The sequence below is a fragment of the Sminthopsis crassicaudata genome, chromosome 4, assembly GCF_048593235.1.
Source record: "Sminthopsis crassicaudata isolate SCR6 chromosome 4, ASM4859323v1, whole genome shotgun sequence".
Lineage (NCBI taxonomy): Eukaryota > Metazoa > Chordata > Mammalia > Dasyuromorphia > Dasyuridae > Sminthopsis > Sminthopsis crassicaudata.
The window spans coordinates 31501441-31518281 of record NC_133620.1 but is presented as its reverse complement, the minus strand read 5'-3'; the positions used below and the strand labels follow the sequence as shown (position 1 = coordinate 31518281).

The window sequence follows — 16841 nt, the reverse complement described above, 5'->3', positions numbered from 1 at the left end:
CTGTTAATTCCTGGGAATGGGAGAGATAGGGGAGCAAGGATTCCTAAGAATGGGAGTAGAGAGTGACCCTGGGATTTGAATGGCGTTCTAATGCTGGCTGGCACCTCCTCTGCCTCTTCTGATCTTGGTGAGCTGCCCCAAGTCCTGGCCCAGCCTGTGAAGGCCCCTGGACTTCCTGAAGTCGAGGCCAGCTTTCCATCCTCTGTCCCCCCAGCTGCCTCTACAGAGCGGGAGACCGTGTCCTTTTCATTCTTAAGGCCAACTGGTCGAGGGCTTGCAGAAGGATGAGGAAGCCGAGTGGCCCCTTGTTCGGGTTTTGAAAGGAGCTCAGATTGGCCACCCCCTGCCCACCTCCCAACTCCCTCTGATTCTTAGCTCTGTGGCCCATAAAGAAAGAGAACTCAGTGTGACCTCCCCGAGAGAGGCAGAGCTGGGCCTTTCAGGAGTCGGGCGTCTCGCCCTGGCCACCAGGTCCAGGATTACCAGGAAGATGGGGGCTTAGGCAGGATTAAGGCTGCAGGTTCTTGCCCTAGTGAAGGGCCCTGGAGGGAAGGAGAAGCTCAGAGAGGAGCAGACTGCGGTGGGCACCATGGTCACCTTCAGAGGCTGCAGGGAGAGCAGAAGAGTAGCCATGAATGAGAGAGAACTTTGGTTTGACATTGGGGAAAGCTTCCCAACACTCTCTGAAAATGGAGTCAGAAGGTCATGAATCCTTTACTGGGGATCCCAAAAGCCAAAGCTGGCTGCTTTGATGTCCCAGGGATTCTGAGGGGGCTGGGTGCCAACAGGGGGTAGCGGAATTACCGTGAGACAGCCCAGAGGTCCAGGGCCTGGAAGGGCCCCCGAAGGGGCTCCTAAACATAGGTACGATTGAGTTAAAGCTTTCTTCACACACAAAACAAAGCAAAAGTAGTGTAGGAGCTTTTAAAATAGCATTTTTATTATCACAGAGAGGAAATATGAATGTACAGGGAAAAAACTTCTTCAGAAAATACATGTGGGTTTTTTTCATTTTTTTTATCCTTGAAAAGTCATCAAGACTGTGAGTCCCAACTTTAAAAAAAAAAAAAAAAGCCCCAACTTTGACCCAGCTTGCCGCCAGCTTCATTTCAGTTTTGCGTGTTTGTGAAGATTGCTATCAGGGCCTCGGTCTGATCATCTGTCATTGGTTCATGGGAGAGCAGGAGACATTGCGAGGTGGTGGCCAGAGCCAGCCCTAAGGTCAGTGTTCAGGTCCTGCTTCTGATGCGCCCTGGCTACGTGACCTTGGCAGAGCCCCTCCCTCCATCAGTGCCAGGCTACCTAAGCCTGCAGAGGCCAGGGAAAGCTCAGGTGCAGGCCCTCCTCCTCATGCCTTTCATGAAGGCCCATGGAAACGCCAGGACTCAGGTGGAAGCCCCTCCAGTGCTCGTGGTGGGCTAGGTCTCTGCTTGTCCAGCTTTGAAAATCAGGAGGAGGGGCACCTGGGGTGCAGAGGGGCAGGAAGGACTGGAATAAAAAGACTCCATCAGTCACCCTTCCTCAAAGCTGGCGCTTCAGGGGGATTACAAAGAAGCAATGCAGCAACTGCTCCCTTGCATTTGGTGACCAAGACCAGCTAATGTGTGTACAGGCGCTTAATAGGTCCTGTCTACCGCAGTGGTGTGCCCCTGGCTTCCCCCTCTCCTGGAAGGCGTTTGCTAAATGTAAAAAGCCAAGCCTGGCAATCTGTACCTCTGCCTTTCTTGTGCCTGTGATTATTGGTAGAACTCTCGGGGAAACCAGCAACTTCTGTGGTCGGAGGGGATGGAAGATGGCGTGGCCTTCCCCGTCCTCTCCCTCCCTTTAGCCAGAAGGACGCCCACCGTGGGGCCTGGCCTTCCCCCAGGTGCTCAGTCCCCCCGGGGATGTCTGGGGCAGTCACTAAGTGGATTCTCACCTTTGCTCGGGACACTGTCAAGATGTAGCTGCGCAGGGTGGCTTCCAAGCTGGGTAGACCTGTGATTTTCCCTCTCTGGTGTAAGGAGATTTTTTTTTACCCATTTCTCCCCTAACATCAGAGAACAGAGTCCAGATAATACGGCTGGCAGGATTAAGAGCCTTGATCACAAAATTCCTAATTCCCTCTCACTTTCTCTGTCAACTCATCAGTCACTCATCAGTCAACCATTAACCCGAGGGTAGAGGCAGAATCCCGGGCCGCGAGCCTGGGCCGGAGGAGCCCCGAAGTTCTGTGGGCTGTAAAACCCCCTCATTAAACTCAGGCCTCCTTTCTTACCGTGTCACTCTTCCCTCGGAACTTTCCTGACTACTGTGTAATGATTCCTGTTAACCAGATGTTGTTTGATCGCTCCGTCATAACAAGTTGAGGACACTTGTTGTAGCCCGACTTGCATTCATTCTTTTGATGTGGAGCATATGTGGAGCAGTCGGCTTCACGAGGCCTTATCACGAAGACGCAGCTTGACGCTGGGCGCTTCTCGTCTCTCTGACCACTTACCATATGGCCCGGCGCTGGCCGGGAAAAGCAGCTGCGCTGTCCCGAGCTTGGAGGCCTGGGAGTTTGAAGGGAAGAGCAACTTTCCTGCTCGAATTTCCTTTCCTGTGTGTGATTGATCTATGAACCATTTTCAAGTGGGGCTTTTCATAAAAACTGTTCTTCGGCATTTCCTGTGCCTGACCCGGCCTGGCCCAGATTGCTTGTGCTGAGCTGTCATTTAGAGGTTTTGGATTTGCTCATGTTTAAAAAAAAAAAAAAAACTCCTTGGAGGAAATGGGTTAATATGCAAAAATGGGCTGTTTTTGTGTCCTCTTAGCCAGGAGATTTTCTGCTGATGAGGTTGAAGGCAGCTTTCTGCATAAAACAAAGTGAACTGAAAGTGCACGTTACCTTTGAGTAAAAGAGGATTTGAGCGAGTGCTGCTTGTGAAAAAAAGCTGAGGAGAAACTCCTCCCCAGCAGAGAGGGGCAGCTCCAACGTTAAGCGGTTATTATCGCGTTCTAATTTCTGGTTTTACAGCTATCACCTCTTAGGAGGTAGATTTATGGAAAGCGAGGACTTTGGGTTAGTCAGACTGGTCAGAAGTCAGACATGTAGTTGCACATATCCCGAGTATCTCCCTGCGAGTCTCGGCCCAGATTCTGTCTCGCGTTCAAAGCCTTTCCCCGGCCCGTTAGACTCTCCCTCCTCAGATCATCTCCCGTTTACTTTCCCCTCTTCGGAGCGGACTGGAGCTTCCCCTCGATCTCCATGGCGTCGCATGTGACTTACTCCTTTGGGGCGTAGCTGGGAAGGAGAGTCTGGAACTATGGTTTTACCTGTGACATTTACACCGTCACGCAAAGTTCCAGAATGTGCTGTCTTTGGTCGCGTAACTTGGCTCTCATCTCGAACTACTTTCTGAAGTTAAGTGGAAAGCGTTAGACTCTGGAGCTCGTCCTCGGTCAGCTCAGGGAAAGCATCCGGCAGCTGGGCTGGCACCAGACGCCCCACGTTTGTGTCCGTCTGGTCTGGATGACAAGCTCGGGTGCTGGGGGTGCATTTTCGTTCACATCTGTCGCGGCCTTTCAGTATATACTGAATTCAAGTAACTCGGGTTGTTTCCCACATTTGGCAGGAACATACCTCGTAGACATGGTCAAACTGTACACCTTGGTGGTTTGACATTTAACACTAGATATGTTGCTTTTGAACTAAAAATAACCCCCCCTTTTTGTAAATGGGACACTAAATCTCATTGTCGTTAAATATTCTACTGTCAAAATTAATAGGTTTCGCAGCCTGATATATTTTTTTAGTCAAGTCTCTGGTCTGGACAAGTTTTCATTCCCCATAGTTTGGAGATGAGTATTTACCATGGTGACATCTTAGAAATGTCTTACATTCCTAATATCTCTTAAAAAAATTTTTGCCCAGGGAACTATGGGTGATTGTGTGAACTTCGACATGCTCCCATTTCCGTATTGTTTACTGACCAAGTAGCTGCCTGATGTGCTTCTCAGTGGAGCCTCACAACTTGGTAGCATGCATGTATATTAGTGACCAGTGCAGTGTTTGGGTCTGATACCTCCCTCCCTTGAAGGCCAGGCTCAGTCCTCTTCAGAAGGGAGAATAGTGCACTTGAGGCTGACAGAAATGTAGCACGCTGTTTATACTGTCTTTTGGAAAAGCAATTAAAATAGGAAAACCTATTTTAAACCAGTTTTTAAAAATCAGTCATTCTTGACATGTCGGTGACATGTTTTCCAGATGGGCGGCCAATATGCTAGCTCTTTTAATTTGAAATTTTTTCTTGATGCCTTTTGCTTTTTGCCCTTCAGACATTTCCTGACATACTCTTTTTGGGGGTCTCCACACCAGCATGTCCTCTTGTAAAATAAGGAAAAATAAGACTTAGCTGAAAATGTGCCGTGTTTGACAGTGTATTCAGCTAGCATTCCATACCCTGGACCGCCACTCGGGCAGCAGACCACAGAACATTAATTAAAAAGAATGGGAGACGAGAGAGATTTGGCCCAGGACCCTTTCTATCAATTTCATCTTAAATCCCAAGAAGAATAATCTTTCGTAAGCATTGGCATAATGCTTCAGATTTTACAAAGCATGTGACATGTGTCCTCATTTGATTTTCACAACCACCATACTACTGAAGTCTCATTTTATAGTGAGGCATCTGATACTGTGAGGTTAAGAGACAAGGTCCTACAAAAATACCTGCCGTGGGCTTTGAAGCCAGATCTTTCTGAATCTAGCTCTCTGTCCAGTAGGAAATAGTTGCATGTAATCTCTGCATAAACCAGTCTGGCTAAAGCACATTGGCTCACTCAGAGTTATCCATAGTTAGGGAATAAAGTCAAGCCATTTCTGTATAGATAACCATCATTCCCTTATCCAAGTCAGCAGTCAAGGTTTAGAGTAAGAGGCAGAATACTTCAAATAATAGGCTTGAAGGACGATATTTGAGAAAGGTGATTTGAATAATAGTTACTATATATTCATACTACTGTTTCCTTGCCTTTGAAGTTTCAATAAAAGTAAGTCATTTATATAGAATTTAGTGTTTACAAATTATTTTCCCCACAATAACCTCTGAGATGGGTAGTACAACTATTATACCCATTTTACAGAGAGAAAACTGAAGCTCTGAAAGATTAAAGGTTTTCTGATGACTACACAGCAAGTATCTGAATCGCAGCATTCTAGTGACCTTCTCTAGCTGCCTCCTTTAAATAGGAAATGTAAGTACCCACTTGATACAAGCTATTAGACATGCATTCTTTCCCCAGCCGGCATGACTGGTGAACATCTAGGAGGGAAGCCTTTTTTGTTGAGCCTTGTCTGACCCAACTGAGACTGCCTTTCTGAGAGGCTCCACTCCCTGGCCTCGCCCAGCATAAAAGTGCTCGTCTCCCGCGTCTGCAGTGAGTTAGCGGCCTGACAAGAGCTGCTTGCTTGGGTTGCACTGCACAGGGGACTTCACTTCCCTAACCAGGTCAAACTGAGGACTTGTGGGGACGCATTGGTCTGTCAGCTCTTGGCTCAGCCTCTGGGATCAGCTCCGCTCGAGACAGGCTCTTAGTCCTGAGCATCACCCCTGCTGTGAAGCAACAAGGCCCGGGACAGTCCATGACCTTCGGGAAGTTGTCATCCTGGGGCCCCCCTCCACATGCTTGTCTCTAGACGTTGGGCTCCCCTTCTTGCTTTCTGGACGGTCCTTAGTCTCCTGAGGGATTCCTTCCCTTCAGACCTTCTGCTTCCTGGTCAGCATCCTGTCCTCTCTGTGGACTACTCCCAAGTCTGTTTCTGACCTGTTTGCCGTACTCCGTGTCGGCTTTAACAGCTGCCTGCTGCGAATCCCAGGGCCTCAAACCTCCAGCTCACCTCTCCCCCCATTCTGTCAGGAGCACCGCTGCCTTGCCAGCTCTCCATGCTTAGCACCTGGGGATCTGTTTGGTTCTTCTCCTCCTAGATCCATCCCAGCTGTGCAGCTCTTACGCTCACCGTACTCCCGAGCGTCCCCGCCAGGACCTGCCGGCTGCTCCCCCTGCCACCCCCAGTCTCCTTCTGGGGATCTGAACACGGCCCTTTGGGCTTCGCCATGGGCCACCCCACAGAGCCACGCTGCTGGGCTCGGGACTCAGTTCTCTCGTCAGCCCCAGCCCCGCTGCTCCAGAGAGCGGGTCCTCGTCGTTCCCCAGGGAGAGGCCACGCTTCCTTGCCTCCGTCTCTGGCTCCTCCTGTGGCCCGTGTATGGAGAATGGATGCCTCCTCTTCCTCCTCTCGCCCATCACAATCCTTGTCATCCTTCAGAGCCCCGTGCAAATGCCTTCTCTTCTTGAAGAATTCCTTTGTTCTCTCCTTTGACGCATCCTCTTCCTTCTCTGAACTGAGAGCTTTGTATCTTTTACACATTCAGACACCTTACACTTCGCCTTCCGCCCTAACCAGACTGCGTGCTGCTGCAGATAACGAGGGCCAGGTCGCAGTTGTGTTGGGTTCAGGGTGTGCCGGGAGGTGCTTGGTAAATGTTCCAATGTATCTAAGTTGAATTAAAATCGGACCCTGTTAGCCACAGGGAGGAAGCAGGCCTCCGAGGCCCTGTCCCTGCTCCGGGACTCCCTCTGCAGGTTGAGGAGTGAGACGTGCACGAGACCTTTCGATGTGGCCAGGCTCACTGCAGACAGCCCCGGACCCGTGGGGGGCAGCGAGCTGGGGAGGAAACAGCATCCAGCAGGGGCTGACGGCAAGCAGCGGGCTCACACGGGGAAGGAGGATCTTGTGGAGATCTGGAACAGGCCCCCGCTTTCTGTAGTTAGAAACTAAAAGGACCGCAGGAAGTGTGGCCAAGGCCGTCCAGGCAGGAGGTGCCAGAGGTGGACTGCCTGGCCGCTAGGAAACCTGTTTCAATTGATTGATTGAGGCTGGGGGCTGGGAACAGAGAATGGCAATTGTTTCCTCGGTGTTCTTCTGAAAGGGGGGGAGGGTGGGAATAAGGAGTTCTGCACAGGGCAGTTAGAGCAGTGTAGCTGGAATCTGAGGACTTTGTGTGTCTAAATAAGTAAGGGGAGAAGTCAGAAGAGGCGGCCTCAAAGGCCCAGGTTCCAGTATCTTCTCTGAAGCTTAGCTTCCCCAGCTGTAAAAGGAGGGGGTCGGAGGAGATGCCTTCAAAGGTCTCTTCGAGCTCTAAATCATTTATACTGTGATCTACAGGTGGGTGAAGTCTTGGGGGGGGGGTCTCTCAACCTGGAATAATGTGTTGCCACTTAGTGCTTCAGGCCCCCCTTCCCTGTGTCTGTGCCCCAGTGAAAATGAGAGCTGCTCACTGTGCCCTGGGCCAAAGTCCTGAGGGCTTTAGGTTCTGCAGCTCAGGTGGTGGCGGAAGGCTAGGTGGTCATTAAGTACAGTGAATTCCCATAGGTTGAAATATCTTGAAATAAGTCAGTCCTAAATGCTAACTGGGATAAAGTGCTGTGATAACTCCCTCTGATGTTAAGGCTCAGGTTGACATTTTAGGAACATCCTAAACCATCTCTGCACACACACTGGCACTTAAGCAGAGCGAAGTGGAGAGGATTTCGGCCTGCGTTTGAGGCGGGCATTTCTGTGCAAGTCACAGAACCTCTCGGGCCCTGAGCCACCCCCTCCAGCTGTGCCGAGTGGATGCTGACCATGGCAGAGCAAGTTCTGTCCCAGGTGCTTCCTACAGCAGGAGAGCACAGAGGCAGGAGGGGAAATTTAATAAATGAATGTCTAAATGTGTGCGGGCACACTCACTTTGTCCTTTTAAGTATCCCCCACTCAAAATAGGCATGTGAGCAATTTAATCTGACATATTAAGTGTCTGTCTGTACATGGAGCTGGAAATATAAAGACAAAACTAATAGCCAGCCCAAGCTTTTCCTCTGGAAACTTCTGTTGGTTAGGGGAGGAAAGGGGTAAGAGACTGGGAATCTGTGGTATACATACACAGGTTAGTATGATATCAGTGAAGGAGTAATTCATTAAAAAAAATAAACAGAACACTGGAAATATACACACATTCTGGGATATATATGTGTCATCTATTATTTCAAAACTCAAATTAAAACAAAAAAAAAAACCAGCCAACAATACAGTTTAATCTATTTCTTTTTTTATTATTATTAATTTTATAATTATAATTTTTTTTGACAGTACATATGCATGGGTCATTTTTTTACATTATCCCTTGTACTCACTTCTTTTCCGAATTTTCCCCTCCCTCCACCCCTTCCCCTAGATGGCAGGCAGTCCCATACATGTTAAATGTGTTACAGTATATCCTAGGTACAATATACATGTGCAGAACCGAATTATTTTTTTGTTGTTGTTGTTGTTGCAAAGGAAGAATTGGATTCTGAAGGTAAAAGTAACCTGGGTAGATAAGACAATAGTGCAAACAGTTTACATTCATTTCCCAGTGTTCCTTCTCTGGGTGTAGCTGATTCTGTCCATCATTGATCACCTGGAACTGAATTAGCTCTTCTCTATGTTGAAGATATCCACTTCCATCAGAATGGATCATCACATAGCATTGTTGTTGAAGTGTATAATGATGTCCTGGTCCTGCTCATTTCACTCAGCATCAGTTCAGGTGAACCTCTCCAAACCTCTCTGAAATCCTTCTGCTGGTCATTTCTTACAGAGCAATAATTTAATCTGTTTCTTGATAAAGATCTTGGCTCCCCCCCCCCCCAGCCAAATCAAATTGGACTAATTGAATTTTATAAACCTCTTTCCATTGTGCTATTGTCAGGTAGACAAAAGTAAACACTTTTTACAGACCTAACTTTGTGGAAATTCAATACCTTTTCCCAGTAAAAACCACCAAATAGTGTAAGAAAGTAAGAAGATTCTGCGTTTCTGTTTAATAAGAACAATTGAAAACCACCACCTTTAGTAGCCTCTATGATGGAAGCTGTCAATAATGTTTCTTTAAGAGAGTCTTTAAGATCTTTGAGAAATTGTCTGTGAAGATCCTGTTTTCCTCTGAGTCTGGAGAGAGGTACAGAGAAAAGTCCTTTTCCTCCTTAGAAAATTCTTTTAACCTTTCTCTTGAATAAAGAATGAAGATAAGTCTTATAGAGAGACTACTTGTTATCTTGAGATAACCAAATGGCTGGACTGTGTCATGTAAGTGAGAAGAATTGTGGTCACAGGAGACTGGCTGTGATCTGTCTTGAAACTTTGTCATTATAAATAGTTTTTAATTATCTTATTGATAAATTATATGGCAATAACTTTAGGTAGGCCTGAGTGCTCCTCTACCTGTGTGACCCTAGACAAATCACTTAATCTGCTGTCTGTCTCAGTTTCCTTATCTGAAGAACGAGGATAATAATAGCACTTGTCTCCCAGAATTGTGAGGATCCAAAGTGGTGATGTTTGTAAAGCACTGTACAAATCTTAAAGACTATGTGAAGACTGCCTGAGGACATAACATTCTGTTAAGGGAGACAGCATAGAAATAAAGGGGTTCATATAAGATACACATGGAGGAGCTAGAAGATAGCCTTAAAAGGAAAGGCTTTAGGAGCCAGAGGTGACTCAGAGGGCAGACCAGGAAAGGCTTCCTTCTGAAGGTGGCATTTGGGCTGAGTCTTGGAGGATTCTGAGACATGCAAATGAGGAGGGAAAGAGGAGAAAGTGCTTGAGGAAAAGAAGTTTCTCTGATTTATTAAAGAAGTAATATTTAGCAGACTAGGATGGGGATTCTGAACTGGTTAATTGAGAGAGAAATTGCAGTCTTGTTAATTAGTGAGAAAATATTATACAAATATACTCCGGAATACTCTAGAACACAAATGATGAGAATGCATTTGGCAGTGAATTAAGTAGAAGGTTCATCTCACATCTGTAAGTACTGACTAGGGGCCATGCACCAGTCCCTGTTTTACTTTTTTTTTATTATTATTATTTTTATTTTCCCAAATATATGCAAAGATAGTATTTAACATTCACCTTTGCAAAACTTTGTGTTCTAAATTTTTCATCCTTCATTTCTCTCCTTCCCTAGACAGTAACCAATCCATTGTAGGTTAAACATGTGCAATTTCCATATTCTTCATGCTGTACAAGAAAGATCAAAAGGAAAAACAACAAAAACAAGCAAACAATAAAAAAGGTGAAAATACTATGTTTTGATTCACATTCAGTCTCCATAGTTCTCGCTGGCTATGGATGCTTCTCTCCATCTCAAATCTATTAAGAATTGCTTTGAATCATCTTGTTGCTAAAAAAAAAAAAAAAAAAAAAAAAAAAAAAAAAAAAAAAAAAAAAAAGAGCCATCACAAGTTGATCATTACATAAATAGAGATCAATCCCTATTTTCAAGAAATAGAAACTGTGTTCTAAAAGGATAGAGGGAAATAACAAAAAAAAAAAAAAGAAGAAAGAAAGTAAAAGAAAATATAAACAGCGTAAAATGTGAAATGAATAAATACAAGGTAGATTCAGGAAAGGTGGGAGATCAGGAAAGTTAAACATGATCTAGATTCTGTGTCTCAAAGGGAGAAAGGGATTCTTTGAGGCCAAAGTGAGGAACGGAGGGCATCTGTGCTTTGGGGGTGATCAGTGCCAAATCCCAGAGTCCCACGGCAGAGGCTGGAAAGATAGGCTAGAGCCAGTTTGTACAAGTCTTTAAAACTAATCGGGGAAGATTGTTTCATCCTGGGGCAATAGGGAACCAGTGGAGTTTATTGTGTAAGAGACTGACAGGGTCAGATCTGTGCTCAAGGAAATCACTTTTGGATCATAGTGAATGGACTGGTATGGGGAGAAACACTGACAAAGAAAGCAGTTAGAAAGCCAGTGCAGTACTTGCCATATGATAAGGGCCTGAGCCAGGTGGTGGCTGTGTGGACATATGGACTGAGCGAGAGTGGGAAGTAGAGAATAATATCACAGCAATCTGGAAGACTGGAAGAGTGGTAGTGTCTTTGACGGAAATACAGAATTTTGGGGGGAAAAAAGTATTTGGGGAGAAAGAGAATGAGTTCTATGCCCAAAAGTGCATACCCTTGGGTCCATCAGTGTCGGTCCTGTCTGTCCTGGGTCTGTATGTAGCCCAAAGAGATCATAAAAAAAGAAAAAGGATTTATGAGTGCAAAAATGTTTGTGGATGCCCATCAATTGGAGATGGCTGAATAAATTGTGGTATATGAATGTTATGGAATATTATTGTTCTGTAAGAAATGACCAGCAGGATGATCTCAGAAAGGCCTGGAAAGACTTACAGGAACTGATGCTGAGTGAAACGAGCAGAACCAGGAGATCACTGTGCATGACAACAACAAGACTATGTGAAGATGAATTCTGATGGACGTGGCTTTTTTCAATAGCAAGGTGATTCAGTTCAGTTCCATTAGACTTGTGATGGAGAGAGCCATTTGCATCCAGAGAGAGGGCTATAAGAAATGAGTGTGAAATCACAACATAGTATTTTCACTTTTTGGGTTTGTTTGCTTGCTTTTTTTTTTTCCTCTTCCTTTTTGATCTGATTTTTCTTGTGCAGCATGATAATTGTGGCAATTTCTATTTTTAACATATATTGCATTACTTGTTGGCCAAGGGAGAGGATGGGAGAATGGAAAAACTATTTGGAACACAAGGTTTTGCAAGGGCAAATATTAAAAATGATCTTTGCATGTAGTTTGAAAATAAAAAACTATTATTTAACAAAAAAATGCATATATGTAGGAGAGAATGAATTCTGCTTTAAGTGTGCTAAGTTTGATAAGCTTTAAGACACCCAGTTTGAAACATCCAGTAAACAATTGGTGATATGTCACTAAAGCCTAGAGGAGACTAGCACTAGATACCTAGTCATATGAATAGAGCTGATCATTAAGAGTATCTAAGACAGAACCTTAGGGACCCTTTGTAGCTGAGGAATATGATATCTCTGATGAGCTGACAAAGGAGACTGAAAAATAGAGAGGTAGAAGAGAACTGACAGAGAGGGCCGGCAGCCGAGGCAGGTGCAGCAGGTAGGCTCTTGAGGGCTAGAGTTGCCAAAGACTGATGATTGGATGCAGATTTCCAGGGCAAGCCCCATGCTGATGATGCTGCCTTCAAAAACATGTACAGACTTCCTCCTCTGCCAGCTCTAGTATCAGCCGCCCTTCCTGCCCATCAGCCATTCGTTATCATATCTGGAGTCCTCAGGTTCTCTGATGCACTTTTTTTTTTTTTTGTTTCCCTGAGGCTGGGGTTAAGTGACTTGCCCAGGGTCACACAGCTAGGAAGTGTTAAGTGTCTGAGACCAGATTTAAACTCGGGTCCTCCTGAATTCAAGGCTGGTGCTCTCTCCACTGCGCCCCCTAGCAGCTCCTCTCTGATGCACTTTTGAAACATTCAGGCCTCTCTACAAGAATTCAGTGTTCAAAGAATGAAGTGTCCCAGTGGGCAATAAGAATTTTTACCATATCTCTTTGGAAATTTACATACTATTCCTATGTGTAATAATTGGCTGCATCTTAGGTCCAGATTTGATTTACTGAGCCTAGGAATTGACTTGATGTCCTATAAATTTCTCATACATTATATGTTTATATAAACTTTGAACACACAGAATTAAAATTTTTGTCATCATTTTAGCCCAGCAGGACAAGTTTTCTTTGTAAATTTTCTGTGTAAATTAACTTTCCTTAGTATCATTCCTATGGTGAATTTTTTGGTTTTTTAGTTTCATAAGAGGAGCTGTTATAATAGAATGCTCTCAAGTCCTATCTATTTGCTAAGAAGTTATGTGGTCTAGTGAAGAGAAAGCCCAGCTGGAAAAAGTTGGATTCAAGTCCCATCCCTGACTCACCCAAATGAGCAGGTCACTAAAGCTCCCGATGCCCTTGGCAGGCTCAGGACTTGATCTGCACAAATACTCCTAGGGGTGACTTCTACTAATTGGGAGAGGGCCCTTCGAGCAGGGGAACCACACTTTCAAACATTTTCCTCTCAAGTGTGTATGTGTGTTTTGGTATAGGGACACTTACATGTGTAGACACATAAACACACACATGTATCATACAGCACATGTATTATATATATTTATATGCATGCAGATGGAACAAGGGAAGTTTTTAAAAACTAGCAGCCAACCTTTCAAGAGGCAGATGCTAATTGAACTTAAAATTTACCCTAATCATACCAAGAAACAATTGTCACTCAAAATAAAACAAAGAAATTTATAAACCAAAAATTTGTCGCTTCCATTGGTCATTCAGCTTGTCTTGGGTTCTTTAGTGCCTTCCTCCAATCTCATTATCTTGTACATAAATATCATGTTTGTAAGTGGTGGTTTTTTGTTGTCTCCTCCTCAGACTGTGAGCTCCTTAAAAGCAGGGATTACTTTAGTTTTGTTGTTCTCTGTGCCTGACCCTAGGTGGTTAGTAAATGCTTGTTGACTTATCTTTACCTTGGTTGTATTTATTGAACCATTTTTTGAAAAGGTAGCTTAATAGCAGGGATTCAATGACCTTTTTATAGAGGGAGGGGGCAACTTCCCCATTCCCTAAAGCCTTGATTTCCCCCCTTTTCCCTCCGGCCAACGGGGTGGCAGGTAGGTGCCTCCAAGCCACAGCTTAATCCTTTCTTTTGAAAATGTCTGTGAGCATTCAGATGTCACTGGGATCCAGCAAGAGAGCCCCTGGGGACTGTGATTGACATGGGGGGCCTGGCAGATGGGGAATACCTACAGACAGAGCTGGTTATGTGGTTGGAAACTTGAATCCGATATTGTTTCTCTTCTGCTCTCCCCGAGCACTTGAGCAGAAAGCCAAGAGAACGGCAGACAGGAGGGGTAGGTGGAGGGCCACAGAGTATAAGGAAGTGTGGAGCTTCTGGAGCCTTTTCCTTTAAAATGGAACCTGTCAGATGGTCAGTTTTTAGTGCCTGCTTTCTGGCTGGAGCAGCTGAGGGCAGTTTCTTAGAAAGACAAAAAAAAAAACAAGGGTAAGAGTAACAGTGTCTCCCTTGCAGTCAGTCACTAAGGCGGCACGTGTGGGCTCGGCTTGCCCATTCGGCGTCATTGGTGAACGGTTTCTGAAAGTTCGTTTATTCATATTTGATGTGCCCAGTGGCGTGGCTGAAGTTGTCATCATGTACAAGGGTTTTGTGGGAAAGTATGTGGAAAGTCTCAGATTAGATCAAGTCAGCTCCAAAGAAACTCTCCAGGACCATGATTTAAGGGCTTTGTGAAGCGTGCTGTCCGGTGGGACCCGGCACAAAGCTTCGGCTTAATCTTCATGGTAGTTAAATAGCTGTTCTGTTGGAGCTTTTCCTCTGTTCCTGAGCCGCCGCCTCCTCCCAGATACTTTGTCGTCATGCGCTGATTTGGGCACCCTGCCATCGTGCCTTCTTTCTCCAAGTGCCCCTTCATCAGGGCTGCCTGCAGATGCTGAAGCCAGGAGTGCCAAGGTGATCGCCCTGTGGAGCGCGCTCACACAGGAACTGGTGATGGAAGCGGGGCAGAACCGGGAGCCCCTGACAGGCCCAGGGCTCTGGCAGGGCCTCCCCCACCCAGGCAGACGCAGACCATCCTTCTTGTGCTTACAGGTTGTTCCAGATGACACCCATGCAGAAGCAGACCCAGAAGAAGGCCGTGTACACACAGTTCATCGCCACCTTACTTGAAGAGTTACGTTTCAAAAATGAAGACCTTGAAAGGTTAACCGGGCTGCTTACAGCTTACTCGCCAGAATGGTGAGTCATCCCCCTGCTCCTCCCCTTTGTGCCTCCAGCTTCCTCACTGCTGCCCCTCTCTGGGGTGATTCCCTACCGCACCCCAGCTTGGAGCCCCAAATGCCCAGGTTTCAGGCTTGTGCTTCCTCCGTCCCTGCCCAAGTGGGACCCAGGAGCAGCTTTTCCTCTGTCCCTTCCCTGTTCTCAGTTGGGAAGTTTCCCACCAGGAAGTGAACACTACCCCACCCTCAGCTCCAGCCATGCCCAGGGGAGCACAAAACCCGAGGGAAGGGAGCACCAGCTCCTAACAACACTCAGGAGCCTCACTGTGCTCAAATTTTTTTTTTTTCCTGAGGCAATTGGGGTTAAGTGACTTGTCCAGAGTCACACAGCTAGTAAGTGAGGGCAGATTTGAACTCAGGTCCTCCTGACTTCAGGGCTGGGACTCTAAACACCAAGCCATCCAGCTGCCCCCCTCCCTGTATTTACTGCATGGCCTTCTGACAAGTCCTTGTCCTGCAAGTGTGCCAGTTACTGCAGGTTTCTCCTAAAGTAGAAAATAGTTCTTTATCCGTTTCTAAGAGAAAATTCACGATACTTACACCTAAAGTACAGTCTGTGACATGCCCTGATTGGGGCTTTGTTGTTTGTGCATGAGTCACAGTGTGACAGGTTTGTGTGCCCCGAGCCTTCAGACTGTGCACCTCCGTACTGGGCTGCAGGTCCCGGGGACCAGTTCTGCTAACGACGGTGGTTCTTGGAGGGATGGGAGCAGCTCCCAAGCAGCCATCCTCCTGTCTGAGCTCATGGCATCCGGGGAGCCCGCTGCTTTCCCTCCTGCCCTTTCTGAAGCCCAGCTTCCTTTTCTCTTTCGTTCCTCTCTCAGGGGCTTGGTAACAGTTAAGTGTTTCTTTTAAACATTTTTCCATGTCCTTTGCATTCTGTTGTAGCAGCACTGAGCTTGGAAAACGTTCTGAAGTGTCTCTTCTTCCTTTTTTTGTCCATCCCCTTGTTTCGCAGATGCCTTCCATGGAGAGATGGCAGAAAAGGGATCGCACTTCCTTCTCCCAGGCTGGGCGTTTCATCGCTTACCCAGAGTCTGCAGCTTTGATTTTCTTAGTTCAAGTCTCAGTATCAGAATTTGAACGAGTACCTGAGAAGAGATTTGTTGACCCGACCCAGTGCACATGGAAGGCTACTGACAGGAAGCATCACCAATCTGGGCTGGCAAGTGTCAATAAAGGGCATTTTAACAGGAAGCTCCGTCCCTTCTCGAAGAGCTATGACTCATGAGCTTACAGGGGACACAGCAGCCCCAAGGCAAGCCCGAAGCCGGAGTATCTTTGCTGAGATTTCAGTGAGCCTGAAATTGTCCTTAATTTTCTAGAAAATCATTTTCTAAAAGAGCTCCTCGTCAAATGGCATAAATCAGGCACGACGCCAGACTTAGGGAGTGCCGCCAGGTTCTTGTGCGGTCGTTTCTGGCTCCCTTGGTTTGGAGTGTTTGCTCTCAGCTTCTCCAGTGTCGGTTTGCCCAGGCTCATACGGCCATACATTGTCCCAGACCAGATTTGAACTTGGGTCTTTTTGACTCTGTCCACTGGGCCAAGAAGGTGCCCTTCTTGCCGTGAAGCTGCCGTCAGTCACTCTGGAGAGGCTAGGCAGAAGGGAGGGCTGAGGGCTTTGTGAAGGGCACCCTCCAGCAGTAGCAAGCAAGGGAGCCTCTTGTCCGGATCCCAGCTCTCTGAATAAGCTAAGATTGCCCCAAGGGAGGGAACCATCCTGGAAAGCAGCTTCCACCTGAAGCAGCCCAGGATTTCTTCTCTCTACCCATACAGTCACACCCTAGCATAGACTCTTCTCCCTGCCTCGTCCGTCCTGCTCCAAAGAGTCACCCTCTGCCAAAGTGACTTTCCTAAAACTCAAGTCCCTCCACGTCGCTCCCTTACTCTATAAATTTCAGTGGCTCTCTACTACCTCCAGGATCAAACATAAAATCCTGACATTTAAAACTTCTCAGCGGGGTCCCTTCCCATCCTTCCAGTCTTCTTAAATGTCACAATCCACAAAACAAACCCTATCACACCCACTAGCTAGCTACTCCTAGCACACCACACTTCCAGACACGGTTTATCATTGTCTGTCCCTCGTAGGCCAGAAATTCTTT

At 46.4% G+C, this 16841-nt stretch overlaps 1 protein-coding gene across 2 annotated transcripts in view; it reads left to right on the top strand.

Annotated features, from left to right (window-relative positions):
- RPAP2 (RNA polymerase II associated protein 2) overlaps positions 1-15933 on the top strand; it is a 72407-nt gene extending 56474 nt beyond the window's left edge. For both annotated transcript variants that reach the window (XM_074266243.1, XM_074266244.1), the window contains 2 exons: positions 14549-14695; positions 15695-15933. In XM_074266243.1, coding sequence (XP_074122344.1) covers positions 14549-14695; position 15695 — 148 coding nt within the window. In that variant the 3' untranslated portion in view covers positions 15696-15933. The remainder of the gene's footprint in view (positions 1-14548; positions 14696-15694) is intronic.
- Positions 15934-16841: the final 908 nt, after the last annotated feature.